At 38.5% G+C, this 16,051-nt stretch overlaps 2 protein-coding genes and 1 pseudogene across 4 annotated transcripts in view; 2 read left to right on the top strand and 1 right to left on the bottom strand.

Moving 5' to 3' along the window:
* The window catches only part of LOC104734760 (inositol polyphosphate multikinase alpha), a 6,737-nt gene extending 4,893 nt beyond the window's left edge, over positions 1 to 1,844 (bottom strand). Inside the window, exons 1-2 of the mRNA XM_019234450.1 lie at positions 1,625 to 1,844; positions 5 to 776 (exon numbers count right to left, since the gene is read on the bottom strand). Of these exons, the coding sequence (XP_019089995.1) occupies positions 5 to 754 (750 nt within the window). The 5' untranslated portion in view covers positions 755 to 776; positions 1,625 to 1,844. The remainder of the gene's footprint in view (positions 1 to 4; positions 777 to 1,624) is intronic.
* Positions 3,861 to 9,006, top strand: LOC104734756 (annotated as a pseudogene).
* Positions 10,340 to 16,051, top strand: part of LOC104734754 (staphylococcal nuclease domain-containing protein 1-like) — a 13,591-nt gene continuing 7,879 nt past the window's right edge. Inside the window, exons 1-17 of one of the 3 annotated variants that reach the window (XM_019234831.1) lie at positions 10,340 to 10,559; positions 10,906 to 11,064; positions 11,233 to 11,307; positions 11,393 to 11,509; positions 11,613 to 11,720; positions 11,804 to 12,010; positions 12,093 to 12,305; positions 12,392 to 12,499; positions 12,592 to 12,762; positions 12,845 to 13,042; positions 13,128 to 13,478; positions 13,577 to 13,807; positions 13,887 to 14,075; positions 14,166 to 14,444; positions 14,530 to 14,665; positions 15,590 to 15,831; positions 15,909 to 16,040. In XM_019234831.1, the coding sequence (XP_019090376.1) occupies positions 10,912 to 11,064; positions 11,233 to 11,307; positions 11,393 to 11,509; positions 11,613 to 11,720; positions 11,804 to 12,010; positions 12,093 to 12,305; positions 12,392 to 12,499; positions 12,592 to 12,762; positions 12,845 to 13,042; positions 13,128 to 13,478; positions 13,577 to 13,807; positions 13,887 to 14,075; positions 14,166 to 14,444; positions 14,530 to 14,665; positions 15,590 to 15,831; positions 15,909 to 16,040 (2,910 nt within the window). In that variant the 5' untranslated portion in view covers positions 10,340 to 10,559; positions 10,906 to 10,911. Of the gene's footprint in view, positions 10,560 to 10,905; positions 11,065 to 11,232; positions 11,308 to 11,392; positions 11,510 to 11,612; positions 11,721 to 11,803; positions 12,011 to 12,092; positions 12,306 to 12,391; positions 12,500 to 12,591; positions 12,763 to 12,844; positions 13,043 to 13,127; positions 13,479 to 13,576; positions 13,808 to 13,886; positions 14,076 to 14,165; positions 14,445 to 14,529; positions 14,908 to 14,984; positions 15,422 to 15,589; positions 15,832 to 15,908; positions 16,041 to 16,051 lie in introns of those variants that run through there. The other 2 variants (XM_019234830.1, XM_010454394.2) reach the window with 2 other exon arrangements.

Here is a 16,051-nt window from a genome sequence, read left to right as displayed (position 1 = left end):
GAACATGAGCAAAATCCACCAGCTTCACTTGTGGTCGAGCATCATCATCATTTCCCTTTAAGATTGATTCATTCTCATAGACCATTAGTATCGAACAAGAGTTGAAATGGTAGAGCGTTTGGTTCTCAAACCAGGTCTTGAGCTCCAGCAACTGTGTTAACACTCCGTTGGAACCGCCGTAAACACTAGACACGAAAGCAGAGTCTGGTTTTGAACCCATATCAGAAAGCGAGTTCGATGATACAAACTTCCTCAGAGTCAATCTCGCTCCATCGACTTTGAGCCCACGAAGAAGCTTCCTCTCGGGCTTCCAGAAACTAGATTCTTTGTGATCATACACCTCAAACCCAGAGATCCTGAAACCAGCTGATGCGGTTGTGGTATCAGTGTCTTTCTTCAAACATTTTTGAACGTATTCTTCAGATGCATCAGGGTACCATGTTCTTGAACCCATCTTGACATCCATTACTGATGGTTTTGAGTAATCGGCAAGAAGATTTTCAAGCACAATCATGGCTGCTCCATCAGAACCTTCAACTGCTTGAGTGCCGTGGTACACCGGGAAAAATCTGCGGATGTGATCTGGAACCTCTGTGTTTGTTGCAAAAGATTCGTAGAACTTAACCTCGTTTTCACCACGAGAATCGCCTTGAAGGGGCTTGAAGAAACGACCCTTGTCATCTACAAGGGGGCCGGGTTTCCCGTCTTTAGCAATGTGTCCTGCAACCTGATGCTCAGGGACCTTGAGCTGCATCTTGGTTAAGAGTATGCTGAACCTGAGAAATTGGGAATTAGAGACACAACAATCACTCATGAAACCAAAAACATATGAAGATGTTCAAGAGATCTGTGATAATCTTTTCAATGAGACAATAAATGATCCCGTCACAGGAAATAACCAAACTGAACAATGGCCCCCTAATATATTATAATCTATGAACCTTAATAACGCAAGAAGAAGATCCTGAGACAAGCCACATTACTGAAACTATGAAAGTGATCCAAAACTAATGACTAGAATAACTACCATGCATCAATGAAGCTCTGTTATATAAAAAAAAAACTCAGCAAAGCTCTACTGATCTCTGCAAATCTACACACATTCTTGACAAAATTGGCAATAATCAGAGAGCTAAGAATGGTTATTGTTTGTGCCAATCTGGATTAGAAGAAGACAGATTTATACAAATCATATAAACAAAGAACAGATTTTTTTTCCAAGAATGTTATAATTCTGAATGAACTAATCCCAGATCGAATATTACTGTCGTCCTACAGAGAAATCAGATTAGGGTTCTTCACATTCTTTAAAAATAGAGGTAGAAATCAAAATCAAAACTTGTCTGGTTCAACGCTTGAAGAACAAGAGAACATAAACAAATCAAAAGAAAAAGAAAAAAAAAAAAAAAAAAAAAAAAGGANAAAACAATACTGAACAGGGGAAATTACCAAATCCAGCAACTTCATTGGAAAAAAATAATCACGAAAAGTTAGCTTTTTTCCATAGAACTTTATTGCTAAATACGCAGAAAAGGGTAAAAGAACTTTACAAAAAGTATGATCCCCAATTAAATCAAACGCAACACGAAAAAGCTATTAGATTTTTAAAGTAAGGACGACGAACCTTTTTAAAGGTTATAGAGGGAGGATGAGAAGTAAAAAAATTTACCCAACAAAAATTAGTAAGTAGAAGCAAATATCTTCAGGGGAGAAATAGAAACGATGGGGAAGGAAGAAGAAGAAGAAGAAGAAGGACGATAAGAAGGTGTACGATTCTTCAGCTTCACAAATTGAAAGCTCTCTTTTTTATTTTATTACTTTTCTCGTTCTTTTGAGGCACCGAAGCAATCTAGCTGGACACATTATATACATTAAATACTTAATTATTTATTCTCCCTTTTTATTTATTTTATTTAATAAGTTAGATTCAGAGAACGAAAACGCAACACGGTTCGAGTTTATTTACGACATGTCACATGTGTCATCTTTTTACTCAATTATAATCGTAATCGACTAATCGGACTAATCGGACTAGCTTTTCAATATTTACACTAATCGATTTGTTATCTCGATCAACAAACCGATACTACTTGGTAAAGTATATCATCACTAAATGCATAGGTATGATGATTTAATCAATATCTTATGTATTTATTAGTTACTTATGTATTTATTTTCATTTAAAAGTGATATATGGTTATTTATTTTATAGTTTAACCCAATCGATGAAAAACAATCAAAACATACAAGTACAACAAAACAACATAAAATGAAACTTAGACGCGTTTCTGCGTATGATTAACTCATGTTATTAATTTTTCATCATCCTTCTTCGAACACGTTTATTTGATTCACTTTTACGTATTTTATTCAGTGGTAAACAGATTAAAATTAAATATATAAACGCGTGGCGGAGAAGTCGATAAAAGAAAAAACTACTATTGGATTGAGACAAGAACCGGCCTCACGTTGAAAATTGTGGACGGATCCAGAACCGATTCTTTTTAAATTTAATATTAAATTATATTCAAAAAAAAATAAATATTTTACATCAATGATACAAAACTTTGTTTAGATCCTGTTTTGCTTAAAAACAACTCTGACAATTTAGTGAAATCTTGTTGCAAACCAAGCCTGAATGAATGTGCCATCGACATCAGACATTGTGCTTAGTCTATTGCGGACATTTTTATCAATCAACTTCATCAGCTTCTCCACCAGTGATGGTGGTTCTCCATGGCGCCTGTTATTTCTCTCCCTCCAAATGGAGTGGATAACATTTTGAAAAGTGTAGTTGAGCAAAAACCAGTGAGTCTTGTCCAAATCGTTTCCTGTGAGTAGGTGTATCACTTGCGTCCAGTCCGTGGTGTACTTGTGCTGAAGAAGTCGGATAACCAGCGACTCCCAAACCTGTCGCGAGTATGGACAGTCGAAGAACAAATGCGCTCTTGTCTCCGTTGGATTATTGCAGAAAATGCATCCTGTATTTGCAGTGGTGTTCCATGTTGCCATCCTTTCTCCTGTTGCGAGTCTGTTCTTCACCATCAGCCATGTGAGGAACGCATACTGTGGAGTTGCTTGAGGGAACCAGATCACTCTAGCTTCTGCCATAATTGGGTGCACACTATGGATGTGGAACCATGTGTCCTTTGACACGAACTTCTTGTGATATGTATTACTTTTGCGTTTCCACAAAGAAATATCCTGTCAATCATGAACACGAGCCAATTGTTTCTTATGGATTTCGTCTTCTATCAAACAGAGGAAGCTGTTACGTGTTCTCCTTCGTCGAGTCATCTCCATTGCTTCAGCTACCGTACTTGAGATTGGTATTCCCATAGTCATGCAGCCACGGTCCCCCACTGCCTCATACAGACGGCCCAAAGAGCTCCAGTTGTCGAACCAGAACAAATTGGACTCGCTGTTATGTACTTCTACGCAGTGAAACTGTTTTGCTAGATCCCGATACTTTAGAAGCTTCTTCCATATCCAAGAACCAGCCACAGTGTTTTGTTTCTCTGACCAGAAAGATCCACTGCGAATGAGGTGGTGGTGAACCCAATTAACCCATAGCGAGGTCTTGGTAGATAGAATTCGCCAGATCAACTTCAGAACGCTTACAATGTTAGCCTCAGTGAGTGACCGTAGTCCCAAACCCCCCTCAGACTTGGGGAGACATACCTCTGACCATGTAACCTTAGTTTTCTTTGCATTCAACGATGGACCAGATCACAAGAAAGCCGAGCAAAGCTGCTCAATTTCTCGAAACATGCTTTTGGGAGTCTGAAAGCAGAGATCCAAAAATTGATAAGACCATATATAACCGAGCAGATTAGTTAAAGTCGTCCAGCAGAGAAGAGGGTTAACATTCCTTTGAGAAGGAGTGGGAGGCCTAGGTATCACACCAGTAAGGAACAGATTCTATTTAAAGTGAAATCATTAAATTGTAATTATATAAAGTTAAGTAAAATCAGTAATTGTAATTTCAGAAGAGATTTGATTAGAGTTCCTTACCAGAGCAGAAAGCATCAATTTCACAGTCAGCGCCACCGTTAACGACTCCGAATCACCAGCCGCGACGATGGTAGCACCAACGATCGCCACGTGTTATCCAAGCGCACGACCTTGCTTACCGACGCGTGGCTCACCTCCTCGTAGCCGTAATAACAGTGCTGGGCTACTTCTCCTACTCCTCCTCATCCTAGGTTTAACGGTCTTTTGTACGGACGCAGATTTTTCCATGTGAGCCTTTCTATTGTAATGGTGAGAAATTTTAAAATACTTTTGGACCGTATAGTGAGTTTTCCTTGCCGTAAGATTACAACTTTGCGGTCTAGGTAACAAAAAAAAAAAAAATCTGATTTTTGTTATTCAGTTTTGTGGGTTTTTTAATGAGCTGATAGTGATTTATATTGTTAATGATCAGGACAGTAAACATTACTCAAACTGAACTACCAAATAAGACTATGGAAGCTAAGTGTCTGCAGGGCATGTTTGAGTTATTTGATTCTTGTTTCTTCAATGAAACTAAAGTAAGTCTTTTTTTTTTTTTTGTTATTCTATTATAACTGTAGTTTATGCTCTGCAATGGAATCTTAACCAGCTAGTTGCCCATCAGATATGTCTTGGGTTTAGACTGTTATTTACTTATGTTTCAAGGAATCAGATTTCCATGTTTTAGCCTGATTAATTGGTTTGAATTGATTCAGCGTTGTTCAGTTAGACTCCGGTCTTATTCTTGAAGAGCTTTTAAATCAATAAGCCAATTTGGTTTTAGTCATAGTTTGAGTAAGAAAGTATATGTTTCTACTTAATAGTTTCATGTTTGTGTATATAGATTCAGGAGATTACAAAGGGGGTCACTGAAATGAACGTTCCTATTTATCAAGCCAACCGGAACTAAGAATGGCGGGTTGGAAAATTCGTCCCCGCTCGTGTTTAATCCGTCTTGGAACAGAGAGGTTCCACGAGTACACGGCAAGAGATTCAAATATCCTTCAGTATCTGGAGTAACACTCCCTAGAGATGAAGAAGATATCGCCTTCATGAATGTAAGTTATATCTCCCTTTTTTGTTGTTGTAATTTCGATAGATATATGTGTAGATTTATCTGATTTGAGAATGCATTATGNGGTCTAGGTAACAAAAAAAAAAAAAATCTGATTTTTGTTATTCAGTTTTGTGGGTTTTTTAATGAGCTGATAGTGATTTATATTGTTAATGATCAGGACAGTAAACATTACTCAAACTGAACTACCAAATAAGACTATGGAAGCTAAGTGTCTGCAGGGCATGTTTGAGTTATTTGATTCTTGTTTCTTCAATGAAACTAAAGTAAGTCTTTTTTTTTTTTTTGTTATTCTATTATAACTGTAGTTTATGCTCTGCAATGGAATCTTAACCAGCTAGTTGCCCATCAGATATGTCTTGGGTTTAGACTGTTATTTACTTATGTTTCAAGGAATCAGATTTCCATGTTTTAGCCTGATTAATTGGTTTGAATTGATTCAGCGTTGTTCAGTTAGACTCCGGTCTTATTCTTGAAGAGCTTTTAAATCAATAAGCCAATTTGGTTTTAGTCATAGTTTGAGTAAGAAAGTATATGTTTCTACTTAATAGTTTCATGTTTGTGTATATAGATTCAGGAGATTACAAAGGGGGTCACTGAAATGAACGTTCCTATTTATCAAGCCAACCGGAACTAAGAATGGCGGGTTGGAAAATTCGTCCCCGCTCGTGTTTAATCCGTCTTGGAACAGAGAGGTTCCACGAGTACACGGCAAGAGATTCAAATATCCTTCAGTATCTGGAGTAACACTCCCTAGAGATGAAGAAGATATCGCCTTCATGAATGTAAGTTATATCTCCCTTTTTTGTTGTTGTAATTTCGATAGATATATGTGTAGATTTATCTGATTTGAGAATGCATTATGGCAGGTTCTTGAACTTGGAGAACTTATAAAGACAAGACAAGTTACTTCCAAGGAACTTGTTCGGATTTATCTCAAGCAACTAAAACGGTATGGTAGCTTCTGTTCTCTCACTCACTGTTTGCAAGGGATTCTACTTGATCTAATGTTGTTTATGGGGATTCTTGAAAAAAATAAAAGGTACAATCATGTTCTTGAAGCGGTGGTTACTTATACTGAAGATTTAGCATACAAACAAGCCAAAGAAGCTGATGATTTGCTCTCTCAAGGAANATGGAATCTTAACCAGCTAGTTGCCCATCAGATATGTCTTGGGTTTAGACTGTTATTTACTTATGTTTCAAGGAATCAGATTTCCATGTTTTAGCCTGATTAATTGGTTTGAATTGATTCAGCGTTGTTCAGTTAGACTCCGGTCTTATTCTTGAAGAGCTTTTAAATCAATAAGCCAATTTGGTTTTAGTCATAGTTTGAGTAAGAAAGTATATGTTTCTACTTAATAGTTTCATGTTTGTGTATATAGATTCAGGAGATTACAAAGGGGGTCACTGAAATGAACGTTCCTATTTATCAAGCCAACCGGAACTAAGAATGGCGGGTTGGAAAATTCGTCCCCGCTCGTGTTTAATCCGTCTTGGAACAGAGAGGTTCCACGAGTACACGGCAAGAGATTCAAATATCCTTCAGTATCTGGAGTAACACTCCCTAGAGATGAAGAAGATATCGCCTTCATGAATGTAAGTTATATCTCCCTTTTTTGTTGTTGTAATTTCGATAGATATATGTGTAGATTTATCTGATTTGAGAATGCATTATGGCAGGTTCTTGAACTTGGAGAACTTATAAAGACAAGACAAGTTACTTCCAAGGAACTTGTTCGGATTTATCTCAAGCAACTAAAACGGTATGGTAGCTTCTGTTCTCTCACTCACTGTTTGCAAGGGATTCTACTTGATCTAATGTTGTTTATGGGGATTCTTGAAAAAAATAAAAGGTACAATCATGTTCTTGAAGCGGTGGTTACTTATACTGAAGATTTAGCATACAAACAAGCCAAAGAAGCTGATGATTTGCTCTCTCAAGGAACTTATCTTGGTATGTTTTATCTCATGCGATATATAATCTGTTTGATGAATTGGTGTTTCAAGTTTCTGATTGTGATTTTTCTTTGTTGCCGTGATAGGACCTCTTCACGGGATTCCATATGGTTTGAAGGATATAGTTGCTGTTCCCGGATACAAAACAACATGGGGTTCAACTTCTTTCAAAGACCAAGTTCTTGATATTGAAGCATGGGTTTACAAAAGGTACTGAAAAGAAAATTTTCACAATGTTCATAGATTTTACTTTATGTTCAGTTGGCGTTAACTTCACAACATCGATCGGGCGCTTAGTTTTTTTTTGTTTGTTTAGATTAAAAGCTTCAGGTGCAGTGTTAGTAGCAAAGCTGGTTACGGGTTCTCTGGCTTATGATGACATCTGGTTCGGGGGACGGACTAGGAACCCGTGGAATATCGAGGAATTCTCTACCGGGTCATCAGCTGGACCTGCTGCTTCCACATCGGCTGGTTAGTTGTTTTACTAGAAAACTGAATCAAGATTACGTTTCTGCTTTGGCTATATTTGAAAAATTATAAACTTTTGTTCAGGTATGGTTCCGTTTGCCATAGGCTCAGAGACAGCAGGCTCAATGACATACCCTGCAGCTCGGTGTGGCGTAACAGCATTGCGTCCGACATTTGGGAGTGTTGGTAGAACCGGAGTGATGAGCATATCCGAGAGCCTGGTATGGTAAAAATAGCAACCGTTGCTTCAAAACAGAGTGAAAACTTCAGAAGTGTAACTTTTTAAGTGCCAACTCCTCTTGTTACAGGATAAGCTGGGACCTTTCTGTAGAACAGCAGCGGATTGCGCTGTAATCCTTGACGCTATCAAAGGGAAAGATCCGGACGATCTCTCGTCTAGAGAGATCGCGTTTGAAGATCCCTTCTCCGTGGATATTACAAAACTTACTGTTGGGTATACCAAAGATGCTGACATGAAGGTAAACAAATAGTTTTTAATCAGAACAATGACCTCGGTTTGTGTTGATTTGACATTTGACTTCTTTAGATGGTGGAAGTTCTTGGGTCGAAAGGTGTCAATATGATTCCGTTTGAACTAAACTATACAGTGGAGTCGGTTCAAGGGATATTGAATTTCACAATGGATGTAGACATGTTAGCTCATTTTGATGAATGGCAAAGAAGTGGTCAAGACGATCTCTATGAAGCTCAAGATCAATGGCCGGTTGAGTTACGACGTACTCGTGTTGTTACAGCTGTAGATTACATTCAGGTTTTTTTTTTACGCATTCCGGCTTTATGATTTTGGTTTGTAGGTTGGTTTTGTGATGATTATGTCCGGTTTATTTATTTATATCTCTGATTCACCCGTGTAGGCGCAAAGAGCTCGTGGGAAGTTGATCCAAGAAGTCAAGAAGAGCTTTACGGTAGATGCGTTTGTTGGAAACGTGACAGATTGGGAGAAAGTATGTATGGGAAACCTTGTCGGTTTACCGGTTCTAGTGATTCCGACAGGTTTCAAGAACATCACCAACAGTTGCCGGAGAAGAACAACAACCAATGCTGGAATTTATGCTCCGCCGGAACGTGACCACATCGTAAGCAAATCTAAACAATTATATAATTTATATGCTGTGGCTCTGCGAATTGAAATTGATATATAACCTTCAATATATATTGGTTGTGTGTTAGGCGTTGGCATTGGGTATGGCGTACCAATCGGTAACTGATGCCCATAGAAAGCGACCGCCTATCGATGATCTTGGACCGGATGACTCAATACCAAATCCGCCTCGAGCTTTAATCCCTCCCCGGAGATTACACATTTGAATATTTCTTTGTTTTTTTTTTTTTTGTTTTTTTTCCAGTTGTTGTTGTTACATTAGGAAATAGTCAAATCAATGTTGTGTGTTTTTGATATAAGGAAGTTATGTTAAAACTTGTTGTCTCTGTCCCAAACTCCCTCTGACCTATAAAGTCAAATGTTATGTTTGGTTGGAACAGTTTTTGAAGATCATGCGTTCGTAGTGGTGGTCTGGTGGACATAACCGGACGTATATTTAAATGGTATACCATCGTCCATAGAGTTATTTTATTAGGGATTTTGTGTAATGATTAACCCGTGAGAGGGTTTTGTTTCCACATCGAACGTGACTGACGGTGATTGGAATTTTTGGAATAGCTTTGTACTGGTATTGAAAGTGGAAATAAACACGTGTTGTTTAGTTTGGTAATTGTTTCGTGTCGCTTAGTGTAATGTGTATGTGTTTGAATAGTATTTTTTTGCTTTACTAGAAGAGGAAATGGGAAATGCGTGGGTGTAGAATTTGGTACGTATTTAATTATTTTGTGTGTTCGGCGAGTTTTCTTGGTGTGGGGAATCTAATCTAATTTAATATACTGTACCACCCTTTGACTTAAACGACATTGCGTTCTTTAAACTCATGTTAATTGGTTCATCAGTTTTTAATTTTTTAGTTCTGATCTCAACTTTGCGATAAGATTAATTTCAACCACAAAAGTTGACTTGATATTTATTTATAGAGAAGCTGCTACACTTGATATTTATTTTGGGTATAGATAGGTTGCACAAAATATTAATTACAAATTCGCTTTTATTTATGGTCACATGCAATTTAGTGCCTCATTCTTACAAATTAATATTGCCCCCTATTTTATAACCTCCATAGCTGACAGTTGGTGACAAACCCATCCATCTATGGAAAAATTTCGGAATTACGAGTAAATAATTAGACACAAAATAATAATCTGTTAATTATTTATCCAATCGATACCAAACACAAATAACTCAAATAGGTAGCTATTACATCAGTTAATTTTTCTAAAACATTTTTGAGCATACGTTTTATAAAACTTTAGCTATGAGTTTTGTTTTGTTTTTTTTTTTTATCAACTACTAGGATAAACATGAATATTTTATCAATTCTTTTTATATAGGTAATTCCAAAATACTTTTTCCGTTTTTGTCGATAAGCAATTTTGTCTAATCTGAAACGAAGAATCTGACAATGTTTTGTTTTACGGGAAATTATATAAAGCCTAGTTTATAAAAAGAAAATAAATGACAAGGACTAAGAATGCAAAATTTGGTAAGTAGGGCTTTTAGGGCTTATGTGACTTCTAAAGTTGAAACAGACAAGTTGTGAGTCTCAGTTTCATCGGTACGACCTTAAAACCAACTCTTTTCCGTAATAACAAAATCTATCTAACAAAAAAGAAAAAAGAAATGGCACAAACCCGTAATTATTCGAAACATTAAGGTTAAAACAGACAAAACACTTATATCATCTTCCTCCTTTGTTTTTTATAGTACTTGTTTCACCTCTCTGCACAAATCCCCTGAGCTCTCTCTCTCTCTCTCTTCCTATCTCGAGATCCGCCGTTTTTGTAACTCCTAAACTCAGAGAGAGCTTTCTTCTCTTTTTTGTTCAATCACAGATTGAATCAGAGAGGGAAACAAAAAAAAGAGAGAGAGCTATTCTTCTTAATCCAGATCTAGCTTCTATATCTCTCTCATTTTGGTGTTTTTTTTTGTTAATTCAAGGTAATGTTCGTCGGAATTTTTCGAAACAATTCTTGTAGATCTGTCTGTTTTGTTGATTTTATTAATTCCGATCTGATTTTAACGTTATTGTGATTTGATTTGAGCGTTATAGTTTTTGGTTTTGGTATTGGTTTTACTCGATCGAGCTTTATAGTGCAGATCGATACGAATGTACGTATTTGTGATTTATTAAAAGAGATTGATTATTTATTTTTTTTATTGAATCGATGCATGTACCTTTTGTTTTTTTTTGCTCGTTCGTGGTTTTTGGTTATCTGATCGGCTTGAACTTGATCACAAAGTTTTACCAATGCACAGTTCTGAGTTTTTGAATGAATTGAACCAGTGAATCATGGCATCGGCGAATGAGAACCAATGGCTAAAAGGAAGAGTGAAGGCTGTAACATCCGGAGACTGCTTAGTGATCACGGCTTTGAGCCACAGCAGACCCGGACCCCCACCGGAGAAGACCATTACTCTTTCTTCTCTTATTGCACCTAAGTTGGTGAGTTTAAAACTACCCTTGTGCCAGGTGTAAAATGTTTTGACACAATAGCTTTTGTCACCACCAATCATAAATTGTTCTCAAGGACAAATCTTTTTACTTTCTTGATATTAAAGTTTTTTTTTTTTTCTGCCCGCTAATTAACATTTAATTTTGTGTGTGTTTTAGGCTCGCAGGGGAGGTACAGATGAGCCTTTTGCATGGGAAAGCAAGGAATTTTTGAGGAAACTTTGCATAGGAAAGGTAAAAATTCCAAATTCTTAAGACTTTAGGTATTGTGATTGACTGTATTTTTTCTCATTTGAAGTTTATGTTGTTGATTCAATAGGAGGTTGCTTTCAAGGTGGATTACAAAGTGGAAGCTATTGCTGGAAGAGAATTTGGCTCTGTTTTCCTTGGCAACGAGAATCTTGCTAAGCTTGTTGTTAAAAATGGTTGGGCAAAGGTGATCACCGTTTTACTTTAACTTGAGATGATTCTGTCTGCAATGTGGTGGTGATACCTTAGCTTTTCTTACATGAGGGAGAAACACTTGTTACTATGGACAGGTTAGGCAGCCAGGTCAGCAGAATCAGGATAAGGTTAGTCCTTACATTACAGAATTGGTAGAGCTCGAGAAGCAGGCTGAGCAGGAAGGATATGGTCGTTGGAGCAAGGTTGGTCTTCTCTTCCTTGCTTATTTACTCCAGATTCTGTACTAATCTAATTGGTTTTGATTATGGTTGTTACTTGACTCCAGGTTCCTGGTGCTGCTGAGGCATCTATCAGAAATCTTCCTCCTTCTGCTATTGGGGATTCTGCTGGCTTTGATGCCATGGGTCTTTTAGCTGAAAATAAGGGCAAGCCCATGGAAGGTATTGTGGAACAAGTCCGTGATGGAAGTACTATTCGTGTTTATCTTCTTCCAGAGTTCCAGTTTGTTCAAGTATTTGTTGCTGGAGTCCAGGTAACTAAACTTTTTTCCCCTGATCGTGCTGCATGCGAGGTTGGCATATTGACATATAACTGATGTTTCTCTTTCAATGTAGGCTCCATCGATGGGAAGGCGAACCGCAAATGGAAGTGTTACTGAGACAGTTCCAGATGAGCCAAATGGAGATGTTTCTGCTGAGTCACGAGGTCCTCTAACGTCAGCTCAGAGACTTGCTGCCTCTGCTGCAACATCATCCTTTGAGGTTTCCTCTGATCCATTCGCAACTGAAGCCAAGTACTTTACCGAGCACCGTGTTCTTAGTAGAGATGTAAGGGCTAGTTTTCTCAAAAACGTCTCTCCTGTTTATCTGTATTTGGCATTTGGACTAATCTCCATTTGAGCTGGATATTGCAGGTTCGCATTGTTCTTGAAGGCGTTGACAAATTCAACAATCTGATTGGTTCAGTTCATTATTCTGATGGTGAAACAGTTAAAGACTTGGGTTTGGAGCTCGTTGAAAATGTATGTGCTTAACTTAAGCAGTTATTTTACTTTCAACATGAATTGCATATTAAGCTAATGGACTGATTATGATTTCTATTATATCTTCTTAGGGTCTTGCTAAATTTGTTGAATGGAGTGCTAACATGATGGAGGATGAAGCTAAGAGAAAGTTAAAAGCTGCAGAACTTCAATGCAAGAAAGACAAGGTTAAAATGTGGGCAAACTACGTTCCTCCAGCTACAAACTCCAAGGCAATTCATGACCAGAACTTCACGGGAAAGGTGATATGTCTTGGCCAAATTCTTTTTTTGAATACTGTCTTTCTACTCTGCTTATTAATGCATTGGTTTTATTTCTCTTTAGGTAGTGGAAGTGGTAAGTGGGGATTGTGTTATAGTTGCCAATGATGCTGTTCCAATCGGGAGCCCAGCGGCAGAGAGACGGGTCTGTCTTTCAAGTATCAGATCTCCAAAAATGGGTAACCCACGTAGAGAAGAGAAACCAGCTCCTTATGCTCGGGAAGCAAGAGAGTTTTTGAGACAACGACTTATTGGCAAACAGGTATTGCGTTGAGCCTTTTACACTAATCATTGCCTTTGTTGTGCTCACATATGAACAAGATTTGGTTTCACTTTCCCTGCAACAGGTTATTGTTCAAATGGAATACTCAAGGAAAGTCACCCAAGGAGATGGTCCTACCACATCTGGAGCTGCTGATAGGTTCATGGATTTTGGCTCAGTGTTCCTTCCATCTGCTGCCAAAGGCGATTCTGATGAAGTGGTTGCATCATCTGCTGACGGTCAGCCAGCTGGAGTGAATGTTGCTGAGCTCGTTCTTTCCCGTGGTTTTGGAAATGTGGTTAGACATAGAGATTTTGAAGAGCGATCAAATCATTATGATGCTCTTCTGGCTGCTGAAGCCCGTGCTTTGTCTGGAAAGAAAGGAATCCATTCTGCAAAAGAATCTCCAGCCATGCACATCACAGACCTCACTGTGGTAAGTAAATATATCTCTATACACAAATTTCAAATAAACTCATTTTCCTTGGTAGCTTTTTTAAGTAATCTAATTGGTAAAGCATATATTTGTCTCAGGCGGCAGCTAAGAAAGCTAAAGATTTCCTTCCATCCCTCCAAAGAATCAGGAGAATACCCGCTGTCGTGGAATATGTCCTCAGCGGACATCGGTTTAAGCTTTTTATTCCAAAGTTGACATGTAGCATTGCCTTTTCATTCTCTGGAGTCAGATGTCCTGGCCGTGGCGAACCTTTTTCAGACGAAGCTATCTCTGTAATGAGACGTAGGATCATGCAAAGAGATGTTGAGGTAAACCAAATGCACCCCTAAATTTTACATCTCAGTCTCCTATATGGTTTTTTCATAGTCTATTGTATTAATCACACAGATTGAAGTTGAAACTGTGGATAGAACCGGTACTTTCTTGGGATCTATGTGGGAGTCAAGGACAAATGTGGCGACAGTTCTGCTTGAAGCTGGTTTAGCAAAAATGCAGACCAGCTTCGGTGCAGACAGGATTGTGGAAGCAAATCTTCTTGAACAGGCAGAGAGATCTGCGAAAAACCAGAAACTGAAGGTGACAAGCCATAAATGTTATTGTGAAAAGCATTCTCCCTTTCAAAATGTTTAGACCAAAGCCAGCTAAACCGTTTTTGATATTTTTCAGATTTGGGAAAACTATGTTGAAGGAGAAGAAGTCTCAAACGGAAATACTAATACAGTAGAAACCAGGCAAAAAGAGACCCTAAAGGTTGTGGTTACAGAAGTACTTGAAGGAGGTCGGTTCTATGTTCAAAATGCTGGAGACCAGAAAATAGCTTCCATTCAGAACCAGCTTGCATCCTTGAGTATCAAAGACGCTCCCATCATTGGATCCTTCAATCCTAAGAAAGGTGACATCGTCCTTGCACAGTTTAGCCTTGATAACTCCTGGAACCGTGCAATGGTAAATACTATTCATCACTTTCTTTATTTTCGAGTTCTCTTAGCTTCTTGCTAATTCATTTAAATCAATCAATACTTGTGTTCAGATTGTGAATGCACCCCGAGCAGCGGTCCAATCCGCAGATGAGAAGCTCGAAGTGTTCTACATCGATTATGGAAACCAAGAGACAGTCCCATACAGCGCAGTCAGACCAATCGACCCTTCGGTATCCGCAGCACCAGGGCTTGCTCAGCTCTGCAGACTTGCCTACATAAAGGTTCCAAGCTTGGAAGAAGATTTTGGTCCTGAAGCCGGAGAGTATTTGCATACGGTGACGTTGGGTAGTGGTAAAGAGTTTAAAGCAGTGATTGAAGAAAGAGACACATCTGGAGGCAAAGTCAAAGGACAAGGCACTGGAACTGAATTTGCTGTCACTCTCATTGCTGTCGATGATGAGATCTCTGTAAACGCTGCAATGCTTCAGGTCGGTTTTCTCTCACCTTGTCTAAAAAACATCTCCAAGAACTGGTATTGATGATGATGAATGATGATGATGAACAGGAAGGAATAGCAAGAATGGAGAAACGTAAGAGGTGGGAGCCTAAAGACAAACTAGCTGCTCTTGATGCTTTAGAGAAGTTCCAAGAGGAAGCTCGCAAGTCGAGAATTGGAATCTGGCAGTACGGTGACATTGAATCCGATGACGAGGACACTGGTCCGGCCAGAAAGCCTGCTGGTGGTCGTCGGTAAATTACAAAAAAAAACCCGATAAGTTGTGATATGGTTCAAAGGGACCATGAGGTAGGGAGAGAGAAGCTTCGGTCGGTTTCTCTAAAGAGAGTTTAAAGCCATGTCGAACTTTTTTGTAACGTTTTAGTTTTGTTTCTTTTCTTCTTTTAATTTATACTTTTTTGGTTGTTATGGACTCTTTAAAGAAATTTTCCATGTAGGACTTGAAATAAGGAAGTTTGAACCATGCTTACAGTTTTTTTTTTTTTGTGTGTTTCTGGTCCAACTTACCTTTCTTATCCTAAGCATCATATTATTCAACTATCCTCAATTCTTTGTCACACACATTAGAGAAAAGTAGAGAACAAAAAAAAAAAAAAATGTTCCCAAGACTCNCGCAGTCAGACCAATCGACCCTTCGGTATCCGCAGCACCAGGGCTTGCTCAGCTCTGCAGACTTGCCTACATAAAGGTTCCAAGCTTGGAAGAAGATTTTGGTCCTGAAGCCGGAGAGTATTTGCATACGGTGACGTTGGGTAGTGGTAAAGAGTTTAAAGCAGTGATTGAAGAAAGAGACACATCTGGAGGCAAAGTCAAAGGACAAGGCACTGGAACTGAATTTGCTGTCACTCTCATTGCTGTCGATGATGAGATCTCTGTAAACGCTGCAATGCTTCAGGTCGGTTTTCTCTCACCTTGTCTAAAAAACATCTCCAAGAACTGGTATTGATGATGATGAATGATGATGATGAACAGGAAGGAATAGCAAGAATGGAGAAACGTAAGAGGTGGGAGCCTAAAGACAAACTAGCTGCTCTTGATGCTTTAGAGAAGTTCCAAGAGGAAGCTCGCAAGTCGAGAATTGGAATCTGGCAGTACGGTGACATTGAATCCGATGA

The sequence above is a fragment of the Camelina sativa genome, chromosome 13 (genome assembly GCF_000633955.1).
Source record: "Camelina sativa cultivar DH55 chromosome 13, Cs, whole genome shotgun sequence".
NCBI lineage: Eukaryota > Viridiplantae > Streptophyta > Magnoliopsida > Brassicales > Brassicaceae > Camelina > Camelina sativa.
Note: the sequence above shows the minus strand (reverse complement) of the source record. Positions and strands in the feature narration are given on the sequence as shown.